Source organism: Anolis carolinensis, chromosome 6 (assembly GCF_035594765.1).
Source record: "Anolis carolinensis isolate JA03-04 chromosome 6, rAnoCar3.1.pri, whole genome shotgun sequence".
Lineage (NCBI taxonomy): Eukaryota > Metazoa > Chordata > Lepidosauria > Squamata > Dactyloidae > Anolis > Anolis carolinensis.
In genome coordinates, this window is record NC_085846.1 from 95,095,259 (window position 1) to 95,111,038 (window position 15,780).

A 15,780-nucleotide genomic window follows, 5' to 3' on the forward strand; every position below is an offset into this window, starting at 1 on the left:
TAGTATTAGTCTGCTTTAACTGATGTCATTTTGTCCCATGAAATCCTGGGATCAGCAGCCTAGGGATGCATCTATACTGTAGAATTAATGCAGTTTGACACCTTTTGAATCGTCATGGCTGAATGAACTCGAATCATTATCGTCCATGCAGTCATGCAGGCCACAATACCTTGGAGACGTCTATGGACAATGCCGGCTCTTCGGCTTAGAAATGGAGATGAGCACCAGCCCTGATAGTCGGACTTAATGTCAGGGGAAAACCTTTACTTCCATCTTTTATTTTCATGTATAGGTAAAGGTTAAGTCCAGTTATGATCGACTCTGAGGGCTGGTGCTCATCTCCATTTCTAAGCCGAAGAGCTGGCATTGTCCATAGACACCTCCAAGGTCATGTGGCCGGCATGACTGCATGGAGCGCCGTTACCTTCCCACCAGAATGGTACCTATTGATCTACTCACATTTGCATGTTGTCGAACTGCTAGGTTGGCAGAAGCTGGGGCAAACAGCGGGAACTCACCCCACTCCCCGGATTCGAACTGCCAATCTTTCAGTCAGAAAGTTCAGCAGCTCAACAGTTTAAACCACTGCACCACCAAGGTACTCTGCATGCCGAAAAACACAATACAGGCTAAGCATCCCTTATCCAGAAATCCAAAATCCAGAATATTCCAAAATAGGAAATTGTTCAATCGGTTGTTGGATGGCGAGTCAACACATAGGTGAATCAGACTGATTCAGTTAGTCTCCTCTAGTTAGAACTAACAATAGGATCCAGGCCTCTGAATGTTCAAATAACAGAGCACGGTACTAGTCCCTGAAACATTGGGATGGGGGATACTGGTCTGCCACATCATGCAATTCGAAAAGCATTGTCTCACAGTACAGTCCCAAACATTTTAACTCCTAATGAGTATACAGAACCACAGAATCTTAGAGTCAGAAGAGATCATAAGGTCCACAACTCCTCTGCCACGCAACCACAGCTTGCCTGGAAAATGCCCTCTGTTCAAAAACCTTTAAAAATGGAGAGTCCACCACCTTCTGAAGCATACTTTTCCATAATTTGATAGTTCTTGTGTTAAAGAGGTTCTTCCTAAGGTTTAAACATTAACTCTTTTTTGTTTTGTTTTTGAATCCAAGGATTACTCTGAGAAAAGTAGAATGAACGCCTTGCTTATAGTTACTGTAGTTACTCTATTCTTCATTTGTTGAAAGTTGATAGCAAAGTAATGTGTGTATATCTATGTATCCAACAAATATTAAAAATTAGACAGACCTAGATGACTCAGACCAAGCCGTTTTGTCCCTAGCAAATGTTAACATAAACTTTGTCTGCACTGTCTTAGCAGGTAACAGGAAACCTGCCCACCATGGAGAAGAACAGCACAATTATTCCACTTACTTCAGATTTACTTAACAAGAAGGAGACTGTGTGCATTTTTGGCACAGGAGATTTTGGAAGATCTCTTGGATACAAGATGTTGCAATGCGGCTATTCTATAGTATATGGAAGCCGAAATCCTCAAGCCTCTGGACTGATCCCGGAAGGTGCCACAATCTCATCACATGCGGAAGCAGCACAAATGGCCAACGTGATCATTATTGCCATCCACCGAGGGCACTACAACTTTCTTGAAAGCCTAGGGGAAGTTCTCCATGGGAAAGTACTGGTGGATGTGAGCAACAACCTCAAAACAAACCAGTATCCTGAATCCAACGCTGAATATCTTGCCCAGTTAATGCCAAATAGTAAAGTGGTGAAAGCTTTTAACACAGTGTCGGCTTGGGCTCTGCAGTCAGGTGGGCTGGACGCAAGCAGACAGGTAAGGAATTCTAGGAAGAAAAGGTGCTTGCATTTAAACCAGTGGTTCTCAACCTGAGGGTCCCCAGATGTTTTAGCCTTCAACTCCCAGAAATCCTTTCTGGGAGTTGTAAGCCAAAAACATCTGGGGGTCCCAGGTTGAGAACCACTGATTTAAACAAAAACAATGAAGTTGTAGTGAAGAAAATCCTATTTCATTCTCAGTCATTTATTTATTACTTATTGAAATATTTGTAAAGCATCCTTGATCTGATTAAAATAAGACACAGTGCCATTTTTTTTAAAGACATTGTTATGATAAGATCAGAGAAGGAAGTACCTGGAATGAAACACAGACAAAAATGAACCTGTTAAAATACTTGGGTACACAAATTATTATTATTATCATCATTATTATTATTATTATTATTATTATTATTATTATTATTATTATTATTATACTTATTTATATCCCGCCTTTCTCCCCATGGGAGACTCAAGGTGGCTAGCCTCTATCCACACCAAGCAGTATTTATAAGAGCAATACAAAAGTTAAAAATAATTAAATAATAACAGTGTGGTAAAAACAGAATACAGCATATATATTAAAATGGCCTTTAAAACTCATATACTTCCCCAATCCCTCCCACCCTCCCCAGAGCCTCCCTTTTCCCTTCCCAAAAGCCTGTTGGCAGAGGAAGACCAGCAGGGAAGGGGCCATTCTGGTTTCTCTCGGGAGGGAGTTCCACAGCCTGGGAGCAGCCACCGAAAAGGCCCTCTCCTGTGTTCCCTCCAAGCATGTTTGAATGGGTGGTGGGGCCGAGAGAAAACCCTCCCCAGTAGATCATAGATGTCACCCAGGTTCCTAGAAAGAGATGCAGTCTTTCAGATAACCTGGACCAGAGCCATACAGTGCTTTGTAGGTCAAAACCAACATTTTGAATTGTGCTCGGAAATGTGTTGGCAGCCGGCGGAGTTGTCGCAACAGAGGAATTGTATGCTTCCTGTAGCCAGCCCCAGTTAGCAGTCTAGCTGCTGCTCTTCGAACCAACTGAAGTTTCTGAGCACTTTTCAAAGGCAGCCCCATGTAGACCGCTTTACAGTAATCCAACCAAAGCATGTACCACCGTGACCAGATCTGACTTCTCCAGGAACAGGTGCAGTTGACGCACTAGCTTTTACTGTGCAAAAGCATTCCTGGTCACTGCTGATATCTGGGGCTCCAGGTTCAGAGCCAACTCCAGGAGTACAGTGTTCCCCCGCTACTTCGCGGTTCACTTTTGGTGGACTTGCTGTTTCGCAGGGAAACTGGGGTATATTTAAACATTATTTTAATTATTATGTGGCCTTTCTCCCCCTTGCAAGCCCCGGGGAGCTAGTGAACCCTTCCCTACCAGCACCGGCTGGGTTCTTGCTTTGGGCCCACCATGTTGCTCTGGCTGCTTCCCTGGAGCCAAGGAAAAAGGAACGCTGCTCCAGCCAAATGATTGAGCAAGGGACGGTGGGTGAGAGAGTGAAGGCTGGCAGCGGCAGCAAAAGCCTGGAAGAGGCTCCTTTTTCTGCCTCTGCTCCAGCCGGGCCACGCCGGGAAACGCGGAGGACTCGGAAGAGGGGGCGGAGAATTGGGGTTGTTAAAAAAGATTAAAAGGTTGAGACTCTGGCAATTCAAGTAGTGTTTCATTTTGAAGTCAGAGGTACTGAATGCAAAAACTTGTCATAAAGAAGAAATATATTCTCATCATTTTATTTTATTTTATTGCTGTAGGTCTTTGTCTGTGGAGATGACCACAAGTCAAAAGACAAAGTGATGGAGATTGTTCGAAGCCTTGGTCTCACTCCAGTGGATAAGGGCTCTCTTTTGGCAGCAACGGAAATTGAAAATTACCCTTTGCGGCTTTTTCCAATGTGGAAATACCCCATCCTCCTCTCCCTTGGCCTCAGTGCATTTGTCTTAGTGTACTCCATAATCCGTGATGTGGTCTACAATTATGTCGAGAAGGACAAAAAGTATTTCTTCTTTATTGCCATTAGCATCCCAAATCGCATTTGCCCTGTTGTGGCACTCGTCCTTCTCGCTCTGGTTTACTTACCTGGGATCTTTGCTGCTATTCTCCAGTTATACAGAGGCACTAAATACAGTCATTTCCCAAACTGGCTGGACCAGTGGATGCTTTGCAGAAAGCAACTTGGCTTGGTAGCCTTGGCATATGCCTTCCTACATGTTTTGTATACACTCGTCATCCCTATTCGATATTATGTAAGATGGAGAATTGGTAGCTATACCCTTGAACAGGTAAGCAGATATCATATTCCAAAAAATAATATTGTGTTTAACCACTCAAACAGATGCTTTCATGGATGAAAAGAACCAAAATACTTTTATTCTGTCTGGGCCCTTACACACAGCCATATAACCCAGAATATCAAGGTAGAAAATCCCACAATATCTGCTTTGAATTGGATTATCTGAGTCCACACTGCCATATATTCCAGTTCAAAGCAGATAATGTGGGATTTTATTCAGCTGTATGGAAGAGGCCTCCATCACCTCTTTATTTTCCCCTTAACTAAGAGACCATCTCATTATAAACAGCTAAGTTCATTGGACTACGATTATAGCTATACAACATTTAAAGCTTTTCCAGGTGTAACAGTGCAGAGTACCATACTTGCAAATGCAATGTGCTCTGACTTAGAAAGGAACTTTGTACAGCACAGGGATAGCTGGAATTTAAGAGAAGTTTCTTTTTCTGTTGCTACTGAACTTAAAATTTTATTATCTGCCTTTTATTGTCCCTTGTCCCTAATCCTCACATGGGCAATAAGGAAGTGGCATACACTTGCATTGAAATCCCTCAATAACTGACAATATCTCAGACAGAATGTAGGCTGTGACTCTAACATCCTCACCCTTTTTCTCCTCTATATTTTTATATCTTTGCTTGGCAAAGAAGCCATTAAAGCTTCGGAAGCGTGAACGATCTATTCTATACTTTGGAGTTGACCCAATAAAAATACTGCTGCTTATGGGTTTTAGGTTTTGGAGAGACACATTTAATAAGATTGACTAAAGTATCCCGAGATATTCTTACCAAATTAGCTCCTCAATTGTAGTAATCTTTGTTCTAATATTCACAAATAAATCATTTTAAACAAAGGGATTTTTTTTTCAGGGCTCAGGGCTCTTCTTTAAACTGAGGAAGGTGACCACAGCTGATCTAGGTCTGATGTTCTGTTTCAGGACCTTCCATTTAGCACACAGACTTCTGAAAATTTTCTGAAACAAAACAAAAAAACAGAAGAGGCTGGTGGTCGCATTTTTGATTGTGAACATTGTGCATTTATATTATTATGCTAGAGCAATGGTTCCCAAACTTTGGTTCTCCAGGGGTTTTGGATGTCAACTCCCAGAAACTCCAGCCAACTTTGCAAAGATTCGGGAATTCTGTAAGTTGAAGTCCAAAACACCTGAAGGACCAAAGAGTAGAGAAGGAGCCAACTGGGTCCCCAATGGATCTGAGAGCAGCCGTTGAAGAGGCTCTCTATTTCACTTGTTCCCTAAATGTATTTGTGACCCTGCAGTGGGTTTGAAGGAAAACAGGTTGAAGGAACAACACACACACTGCTTAACTTTTATTTTTAAACTGTCCATCTTGACACGAGAAATCTGTGTTTCCTAACCTGTGCTTCCAGCATTTTTAGGGTTTTTTTCTCAAATATTCTTACAATTTCTATGCAACAGTCAGTCTTGCTCAGTCCAATCCACCACAAAGATTTGTTGTGAAGATAACATTTTGTGGGGTGAGGGAAAGAGAGCAAGGTCTCTACCTTGACCTCATTGGAATAAAAGTGAGAAATATATTTGCAAATAAATGCATCTGCTTTGAAGCTATTTATAGCTGCTGCCTATTAAAATATTTTGCATTTGATTTCCCCACCTTAAGGCACTTAACAACAGAACAAATCCACTGAATACAGAGAATGCCTGGCTTAGTGACTCTTACGTTGCTTTGGGGATCTTGGGGTTCTTTCTGTTCGTTCTCCTGGGAATCACATCCTTGCCTTCTGTAAGCAACAGTGTCAACTGGAGAGAGTTTCGATTTGTCCAGGTAAGAGCTTGCTAGCTAGAAAAACAGCTTATCCTCACAAGGCTGTTCCTGTGCAGAAGGAAAGCCCACCAAGTTGCACATAGGACTAGTGGAAGTCCCCAACTCTCCCTGCAAAGGACACCCTATATAGCAGCGCTTTCCAAACATTTTATGTTGGTGGAACACTTTATGCATGTCACGAAAGGACACGCATCCTTTCAGGACACGGTAATTCAGTTTTACTAGCAAACCAAAGGTTAAAACAACCCCTTATAAGAGTTTCATACAATACTTATATTGTATGTTATATAAAGGTAAAGGTAAAGGTTTGCCCTGATGTTAAGTCCAGTCGTGTCTGACTCTGGGGGTTGGTGCTCATCTCCATTTCTAAGCCGAAGAGCCGGCGTTGTCCGTAGACACCTCCAAGGTCATGTGGCTGGCATGACTGCATGGAGCACCGTTATATAGGTTTCATATAATCTCAATTGTGTAAATGAGGTTTGGAATTTTTCCCTTTATGCTTCTCATGTTCTACACTTGATTCTTGTATCGTTTCCTCTATAGCCGTTCCATGTAGTTCATCACAATCATTATTGTCAACATGTTTTCTTTTCTTAATATGAAACTGATCCATTTAGTGGTCATTATTGCAACCCAATCAACAAATGGTGCTAATTATAAAAGTTCTAGCAGTACCTAGACTTAAACAGCACCAGCACCCCACTTCTGTAGGGATTAAACCTCTCTGGAGGTTTTTGAATTTAGGCTGGCTGGCCATCTGCTGGGAAGGCTCTGATTGTGATTTCCTGCCTGACTGAAGGGTGTTGGACTAGATACCTTCTGGGTGTCTCTTCCAACTCTAGCATTTTTCTTTATTACGGTCATAGACCTGCATAAGGAGAGCGGGGTACAGTCTGCTAAGCATAATACATTAAAATCTAGGCTAAAAGCTAAAATGCAAAGGTATATTAAAAAGCTAAAACACAGGAAACCTCCCATGTTGCTGCCATGGTGGTGTATACCACTTGCTCTCCCCTTTCACCACACAGCCCAGCCAGAAGTAAACGTGCAATGGGCTCCATGGTGAAAGGGGATGGCAAGTAGCATACAATAGGTAAATTGCCCCGTTTGATGAGGTCGCAGTAGAATTCCAAAATCTGAAATACTCAGAAATACCAAATAGACCACATGGGGGGAGGGGGCTAAGATAACTACACATCTGCTTTCTGATTCTTCAATGTAAACAATATTTCATGAATAAAAGTATTACAATATTGCTTATTAAATTACCTTTAGCCTCTAAGTATAAGATATATATGAAGCATAAACTAATTTAATCTTTAGACTAAGGGTCCTATCTCCAAACTATTTCATTACGTATATAAAAGTATTCCAAAATTCAAAACAAAATAATCTGAAACGTGGAACACTTCTTGTTGCCAAGGATAAGGGATGCTCAAACTATTCTACGCAAGATGGAACTATGTCAATTAAATTTGCATGAAACTGGTATAACTTTTTACTATAAATACATTGGTGTGAGTCAAAATCTGAGAACTGAATGGAATACTCTTTGAATTGTCCTATCTGCCTCAGAAAGTATTCCATAATATTAATAGTAGTGGTGGTAATAATAATAATAATAATATTGCTTGTCTTACACTGTTCTCTCTTTTTCTTCCCACAGTCTTACCTGGGATACCTTACACTGATCTTATGCACTGCCCATACATTGGTCTATGGTGGGAAAAGATTCTTGCGCCCTTCTTCATATCCATGGGGTCTTCCTTCCATTTATATATTCTCCCTTATTATCCCTTGCATTGTATTGGTCATGAAATTTTTCCTAATATTGCCTTGTTTAGATAGACCACTAACTCAAATTCGACAGGGATGGGAACGGAAAAGCAAATATGTAAACCACATAAACAATGACGAAACAATGAAAGAAAGTTCAGCAGTATAATCTTTTACTAATTGTACACAAATAATGTAAATTCATGTCTATCTGTACTAACGCAACAATAAACTAGTGGTGCTTTAAAGGCTAACAAAACCTATTCACCACAAGGTTTTGGTGAGTGTAGCCTACTTCATCAGATGTGCACCCCAGGTGTGTATCTAAAACACTTTAAAAGGGCCAAATAATAAGCTACTAAAGCACACTACGACTGAGTTTTAAACATTTAATAATTTCTTGCTGAAATAAAACCAGCAGTCCTTGGTAATAGTTCATCAGCATCTTGTCCATGTTCTCTCCTTTTCTGGCTTTCAGAATGGAAGAAACTACCTCCTACTTCCACCAAGTATTTTGAAGTGGAATCAGATATTTATAAAACTCAATATATCAACTAGAAATAGTTTTATGGTATAAACTATGACAATAAATAAGTCTGAGGTGTAGTTTTGATCCCATTTCCTAAATTGTGGAGGTGTTCCAAGGATTGTCTATAGCTTCCAAATGTATGCATCCTGTATGGACTATACACATGATGAATAGCACATGGGAAATTCTGCACATTTTACAGACACCTACCTACAGCAAATCTATTTTAAGGCGGTAGCTGCCCATGGTTTGGTGGAAAGCTGGACTATAGTTTTATAATTCAATGTGTTGTCGAAGGCTTCCATGGCTGGGATCACAGGGTTGTTGTATGTTTTCCGGGCTGTATGGCCATGTTCCAGAAGTATTCTCTCCTGATGTTTCGCCCACATCTATGGCAAGCATCCTCAGAGGTTGTTGAAGTCTGTTGGAGACTCACTACCTCTGAGGATGCCTGCCACAGATGTGGGCGAAACGTCCAGGAGAGAATACTTCTGGAACATGGCCATACAGCCCAGAAAACATACAACAATCCTTTTATAATATAATCTGTTTTATACAGCCAAGCAAACTAAAACAATACTTTATGTAAACTATGGCTACGGATGTGAATTAGACTGCTCAGTTCATTTGTACTGAAAAGGAAACAGCGATCATTTTATTATGTCATTTTAAAGAAATTTCCTTGTGTATATATAACCTTATACATGAGGTTATGAATCCTAAACCAAGTGATTCCATTCAAGCTTCAGCAGATTCATTACTATTATGATCCGTTGCTTTCATTCAAGCTTTTTCAGATCTAATACTACAACGATCAATTGATGTACAATACTGTATCATTACCATCTTTATTTTCGTGTCTATCATTTCCATGTACACATTTTTTTCCTATTCAGATTTTGTTTTTTTATAACAAGGATTATCACAATAAAAGAAATCTGTTTTAAAAACCAGTCTCTCTTTTTGTGGCCAAAGTTTTCATGATAGTACACTTCTGTAGTTGTTGGGAAAGTTACTTTTTGGGTCTTCCCATATTTCTGCAGCATAAGAGCAGCTAGCTACTGGTGACTCAACTTGGTGGCCAGGAGATTCAGGAACTGTACTCCACAAAATAACTTTCACAAGCTCTACCTATATCTTTAAGTCCAATTTAAGAAAAGGAAAGTTGATTTGAGTCCCATTCAAGAGAGGAACGTGGGATGAAGATTATGATGGTAATATACCTGCTGGAAAGTAGGATTCCATGGCAGAATGAACAGCGCTGAATAAGGGACCGTTATGGGATAAGGAACCCATAAAACCCAGATGTCATCTTGCCTCTTGTTAGTCTTCCAGCAATCAGTTACAACAAAAGTCTTTGCTTCCTGCAGATCATAAACCAGATAAAATAATTTCAAATAATTCTACAAGTCTAGTCCTGTTGGAGTTATTCGACTCATACTAATTATGCACATACAGAATTTATCACTCACATCAGAAGCATTTGACCAGTTTTGTCTAACTGTAGGGACAGCAAAGGCAACAAAAATAGGGAAAATTCTTCATTAGAAGAATCTAGGATTTCCCATACCCAACCTTTAGCAGCATGCTAATAGATCGACCTTATCATGCCTACTCAGAAGTTAGTCTTATTTATATCAATGGGACTTAGGATACTATTCCACACATACACACACTAGTTCTAAACACTTTGAAAGCAGTTGAAAAACTAAGTTAAACGGAGCTCATCACACGATTGCAGGGAGACTTGCGTCTGTCATACTCGGTGAAAAGTTTAGAAAGTGTTAAGGAACTTGGGAGAGAGAAGATGAGCAGAAATAGTCTCCTGAGCTCAGGGATCACTATAAAACTGGAGAAAACAGCAAAAACATGTGGGATGGGATCTGTCAGATCACATTGAATTGATTTGGTGACATGGGGGAATGGGTGGTGTCCTACAAAGCAGTGATGCCCTGGTAATCTCCCAAAATCTAGCTGCCTTTTCCTTGCCTTGCACTGTATTTTTATTTTATGTATTAACTAGAAAGTTCACTACTTCAGGACATCTCTACTTGGCTTTTGCTTGACCTTGCAAGCAGACTCTTTTGGACACTGCCTTCACGCCGCCATGCTCTCCAGGAAATTCACAAAGGGGTTGTTTTTTTAAAAAAGAAAGGGAGTGGGTGGGAACTGCATGCGCTTATCTAATCATTTTGGAACATAGGGCCAACGTGTGATGAAAAATGAGTAACAATACTATTTGCTTTCTAATGCAACGGGACATAACTCCACAGTAATGTGACACTACCTCCTTCATGGGATGAAGTCCTTACTCCAATGTGAATACATACAGAACTGCAGTGTCCAAGGATGCAGTCAACTAGGAGCAAGGCAACTGGACACAATTTGGAAGAAGTATAGCAATACTTTTTGAACTACAACTCCTAGAATCCTCATCATCAGCCTTTTTAGTTAGGGGATTATCGAAGATGCAGTTCAAAAACGTAATGTTGTCAAGCTTTGCAGAAAAATGTAGCTATTTGCTCGACAAAAGCATTTACACAAGCCAACAAAACCAAACTTTTTGTAATCACCAGAAATGAGAGTAACAGTTTAAATCATTTTTATGCTGATTTTAAATATGTTCTAATTTTTTCCCTCTCATCAACTTTTAAAAATATGATGAATGGTATATCACAGCGGACTATTGTAAAGTCTGCACATTTCACATCATATTCATGTAACACAAGGCAACAAGTATTTTAATAAGATATAATTTTAGGTCATTCTTATAGAGTTTTTTTGCACTGAACTCAGATATGTGTTTATTTTTTCTCTATCATGTGTTGTTTTCTTTATTAAGCTAATTGAATAAATAATGCATTTATGCACTGATAGTAATAGAATCTAATTGATATCAGTGTGTAAATGCATTAAAAAAACTCTATAAGCATGACCTAAAATTATATCTGATCAAAAATATCTGCTGGCTTGTGTTATCTTTCACCAGAACTAGGTAATGTAATTATTTAAAAATATTGTACATGGGTGGGAGAAATCATATTAGCCTTTATTACTGATTCGGGAACACCCAGTTATGCATTCTAGTTCCTAAGAAACATTTAAAGACCAAGAAAATGACTCACACTTTCTAACAATAGCAACTTTCTAATCTTATTTGATGAAAATGTTTACCTTTCAAACAAACTGTGATATTGCTTGGCTTAGTTTACCAAGGTTACATTTTCATTCTTTCTTTCTTTCTGCATTCCACTTGTACACATATCTCAGTATCATTCAGTCCCCAGCACACCTGAGAGGTGAGTTTCCCATTTTGAAATATTGAATACATACTTGATTACATTCAAATCAGAGTAACCCATTTTATGAATTAGAGCTTTGATTTTTACAGTTTTCCTTCTTCCACTTACAACATAGGCTTGGACAAAAGAAATTAGATCTTTAATTGCTTGATCTAGCAAGAGTCATCAGCATGCAGTTTCCACCCAAGAACAGCACAGTAAGTTTCTCCGTTTTTCTTGAGCATCATCTATACACACGGCTTTGTATGTCGCAACTTCAAAATGAGTCATACATTATATAAAACAAGAAAATAAACCTTAAAATAGGAATGAAATTCTAGGCACAATGACTAACTCAAAACACCCCCATGGACTGAATCCAGCTGAACTAAGTATGAACATTCTTTAGTACAGGCCAGTGCAGAAATTCATAGAATTATAGAAGTTGTAGTTTTACAAGCCTTCTTCCATGATTCCATAGCCTTGAGCCATGGCAGTTAAAATGTAGATGCATCCTCAGTGGCACAAAGCCCATTAAAAATTCCAGACCTGATGAAACCAAACATAGATGGTCAATCGCATATTAGTAGTAGTAGTACTAGTAGTAGTAACAGAAGTGTTTATATCCCATTTCCCCTCTTCAAAAGGAGACTCAAAGCGGCTAATAGTCATGCAAAAATCATATAAATGCCATCTTCCCTGTCCATTGGTTGTGGATGATGAGAGAGATGGTGCATGACCAAACAAGATTTACTGAAAAACAGATAACCGATACTGGAGTCATGGCATGTGGAAGTTACATTGTTTGTTAAAAGCAAACTGAAAAAAAAAAGTTATAATTGCTAAATAATACAGATCTGAAAAATACAGGTAGACTTCTCACTAGTGATATGTTAGACAGAGTGCATCTACATTGTAAAATTAATGCAGTTTGACACCACTGTAACTGCCATGGCTCAGTGCTATGGAATTCTGGGAGTTGTAGTTTGGTGAGGCACCATCACTCACTATTGGAGAGAAGGCTAAAGACCTTGTAAAACCACAGCTCCCATGATTCCATAGCACTGAGCCATGGCAGTCCAAGTGCTGTCAAACTGCATTTATCCTACAATGTGGATGCACCATAAACCTCAGACTGGGGTGAAAAGAATATTCAGCTAATAAAATAATCCAGATAGCTCAAATGTGTCAACATTCTAGACACATAATAACCATTCCTCCTTTTTTATCATGTCAGAAGTGACTTGAGAACATACTTCAAGTTGCGTCTGGTGAGAGAGAACTGGCCGTCTACAGACATGTTGTCCAGGGGACACCCGGATGTGTTAGCTGAGAGGCTTCTCCCATGTCCCCACAAGCTAGAGTTGTCAGGTGGGAGCTCACCCCATCTCGTGGATTCGAACCGGCAACCCAACCTTGAAGTCAGCAGTTCAGCCGGCATAAGGGTTTAACACAATATCCTCCTGATATTATACTTGTTGCCCTTGAGTAAGAAGCAAAATTCACACTTTTCCAAGTCATTTTCTTGCCCTTGGCTTGCTTTATACCCACTTCCCCATCTACTTATCCATTTCTGTTTCTGTTAGGATGCATCCAGACTGAGGTGTGTCTCCCAGATTTTGCTCTGTTCTCTCCTATTTTATCCTGGGCTGAAATAAACCCATTTGGAGAGCTGATATAAAACGTTTCTGATCATACCAGGAGTTGACAGAAATTATTCTGGGACGAACAAAGCATATATGGATCAGAAAGAACAAAATCCAGGACTTCCTGGTCTTCGGCCTGAATGCACCTTATGTCTCCAATGACTCAGAGTAAGAAAGAAATGGAAACTCCAGGTTAAAGGGAAGTCAAACTGGATTTTAAAATAGGCAATGATTTTGCTGTTGATAACTTCAGTTTCTGGCAACCCCATGAATTAGAAATATTTAAGTCACATGTTCAGGTCTTGCAGACTTAGGGTGCATCTATACCAGGCATGGGCAAACTTTGGCCCTCCAGGTGTTTTGGATTCCAACTCCCACAATTCCTAACAGCCTACCGGCTGTTAGGAATTGTGGGAGTTGGAGTCCAAAACACATGGAGGGCCGAAGTTTGCCCATGCCTGATCTATACTGTAGAATGAATGCAGTTTGACATCACTTTTACTGCCATGGCTCCATGCTACGAAATCCTAGCACACTTTAGCAGAAAATGCTAAAGACCTTGTAAAACTACAACTGTTGCAACTCTATAGGATCAATGTAAGCTATACATTCCTTGAAGGCATGCATAAATGAACGACAGCCTCCGTTTAGCCATTTTTGGCTTAATTTAATATTTCCTGAATCATATTTTGAGCAATGGTTCCCATCAGCAATATCAGCAACATTTCTGATCAGGGTGATAGGAGCTGTAGTTCAAAATATCCAAAGGACAGTAGTTCGGGGAAAGCAAATTCATGTCTGCATGGTTTTTAAAGCTACTTTTCAGACCCAGAATAATGTAGCAGTGACAACTTCCTCAAAAACTGTAACTATCTGGACAAGTGCAATGCAACACTTAATTGTAACAATAACAAACTATACTATTAAAATACAGTTTACATTCTTAGTTACATGCTAGCCTAGGAGTAAGCTCCACAAAATATGATAAAATGACTTTAAGGCAAACAAGTATAATATACTTCGTTGTTGATAAAAAGCAATTTAGCACTTTCATACAATATAGGTGGCTTGCTTAGATTAAACCTGTTGGTCTACTTTGAAGGAAGTGGGTCATATATCTCAGGTTCTGCAGGATAAAGGGCTGTTTATGGTTTTATAGACATCAAAGTCCCCGGAAAATTCATCAATCATTATGTCACTTCGCAATAGCTCTAAATCTGCCTAACACAAGCAGTTTTCTTGGTGGGCATGTTAATAAATAATCATCATCATCATCATCATAATTTATTTATAACCTGCCCTATCTCCCCAAGGGGACTCAGGGCGGTTTCCACACAAAAAGTGGCAAACATTCAATGTCATTAATGAAAACACACAAACCAAATCAAACCAATAATACAACAACATCAATATAACTTGAATAACTAACCAAGTAAATAAATTAAAACAAAATAAAATAATTAATAAACGCATAATAAAATCTTGCCTAGTACATTGACTATTTCTGTAGTGTTACAGAACTACTGTTACGATCTAAATATATTTTATGCACAATTTTAAAAAGGAGCCACAGTGGCGCAATGGGTTAAACCCTTGTGTTGGCTGAACTGCTGACCTGAAGGTTGCTGGTTTGAATTCGCGAGGTGGGGTGAGCTCCCTTTTGTTTGTTTTTTTAAAAAAAATAAAAAACACATTATCACATCTTCTATACCCAGATATAGATCCCGCAACCCTCCCATTACTCACACAGCATTATAAAAATACAGCACTGTCAATTCTATTACTTCTACATTATTCTAATTTTATCCGTTACATACAATTATTGTAATGTTTTATATGTATTAAGGTAAAGGTTTCCCCTGACGTTAAGTCCAGTCGTGACCGACTCTGGGGTGTGGTGCTCATCTCCATTTCTAAGCATGGAGCGCCGTTACCTTCCCGCTGGAGCAGTACCTATTGATCTACTCACATTTGCATGTTTTCGAACTGCTAGGTTGGCAGGAGCTGGGGCTAACAGCGGGCGCTCATTCTGCTCCCGAGATTTGAACCTGGAACCTTTTGGTCCGCAAGTTCAGCAGCTCAGTGCTTTAACACACTGTGCCACCAGGGGCCCAGTGTGTTAGTGGTGCTTAAGTGGCTGAGGAGGGAAAGGAAAGGGCCTGAGGCTGTCAGGAATGGTGGGAGTTGAAGTCCAAAACACCTCGAGGGCCCAACTTGGCCCATGCCTGTTCAATAGCACTGAGCCATGGCAGGTAAAGTGATGCCAGACTGCATGACTTTGAGAAACCTATTTCCCCTTTCACTTCCCTTTGTCTTGGCAGCAACCACAGCTCTTTCCTTATCACCTAGCAACTCCCCAACTAGGCCACAAAAACCTTCCTTTCTCTCAAATTGACGAATCTACTCTTTCCCTTCCTTCACAGGGAAACTTTCCATTTTCCCTCTTGGCTCTGGGGATTGTACCATTGTAGTCAGCAAAGGGGGGAGCGAGGGAGTCGAATAGACCTATTTCCCCCAAATATATGTAAACAGAGAGAGGGAAAGATAAATATCAGACTTAAAATTTCAGCCAATTCCAAAGCGAGGGTCTTCGAAGAGAATATTCCCCCTTCCTGTTATGTGTTGTCTCTCTCCCCC

The 15,780-nt window shown here is 39.9% G+C and overlaps 1 protein-coding gene and 1 long non-coding RNA gene across 3 annotated transcripts in view; one reads left to right on the forward strand and one right to left on the reverse strand.

Annotated features, from left to right (window-relative positions):
- The window catches only part of steap4 (STEAP4 metalloreductase), a 29,047-nt gene extending 19,881 nt beyond the window's left edge, over nucleotides 1-9,166 (forward strand). The window contains exons 2-5 of one of the 2 annotated variants that reach the window (XM_003222096.4): nucleotides 1,351-1,824; nucleotides 3,568-4,095; nucleotides 5,747-5,911; nucleotides 7,578-9,166. In XM_003222096.4, coding sequence (XP_003222144.2) covers nucleotides 1,372-1,824; nucleotides 3,568-4,095; nucleotides 5,747-5,911; nucleotides 7,578-7,856 — 1,425 coding nt within the window. In that variant the 5' untranslated portion in view covers nucleotides 1,351-1,371 and the 3' untranslated portion in view covers nucleotides 7,857-9,166. Of the gene's footprint in view, nucleotides 1-1,347; nucleotides 1,825-3,567; nucleotides 4,096-5,746; nucleotides 5,912-7,577 lie in introns of both variants that reach the window. The other variant, XM_008112490.3, reaches the window with a different exon arrangement.
- On the reverse strand, nucleotides 4,834-12,795 carry LOC107982977 (uncharacterized). Its single transcript, XR_001730407.2, has 2 exons — nucleotides 9,440-12,795; nucleotides 4,834-5,079 (listed from the first exon to the last, which is right to left on the reverse strand). It is a non-coding gene; the product is annotated as an uncharacterized LOC107982977 (long non-coding RNA).
- Between the last annotated feature and the right edge of the window lie 2,985 nt (nucleotides 12,796-15,780).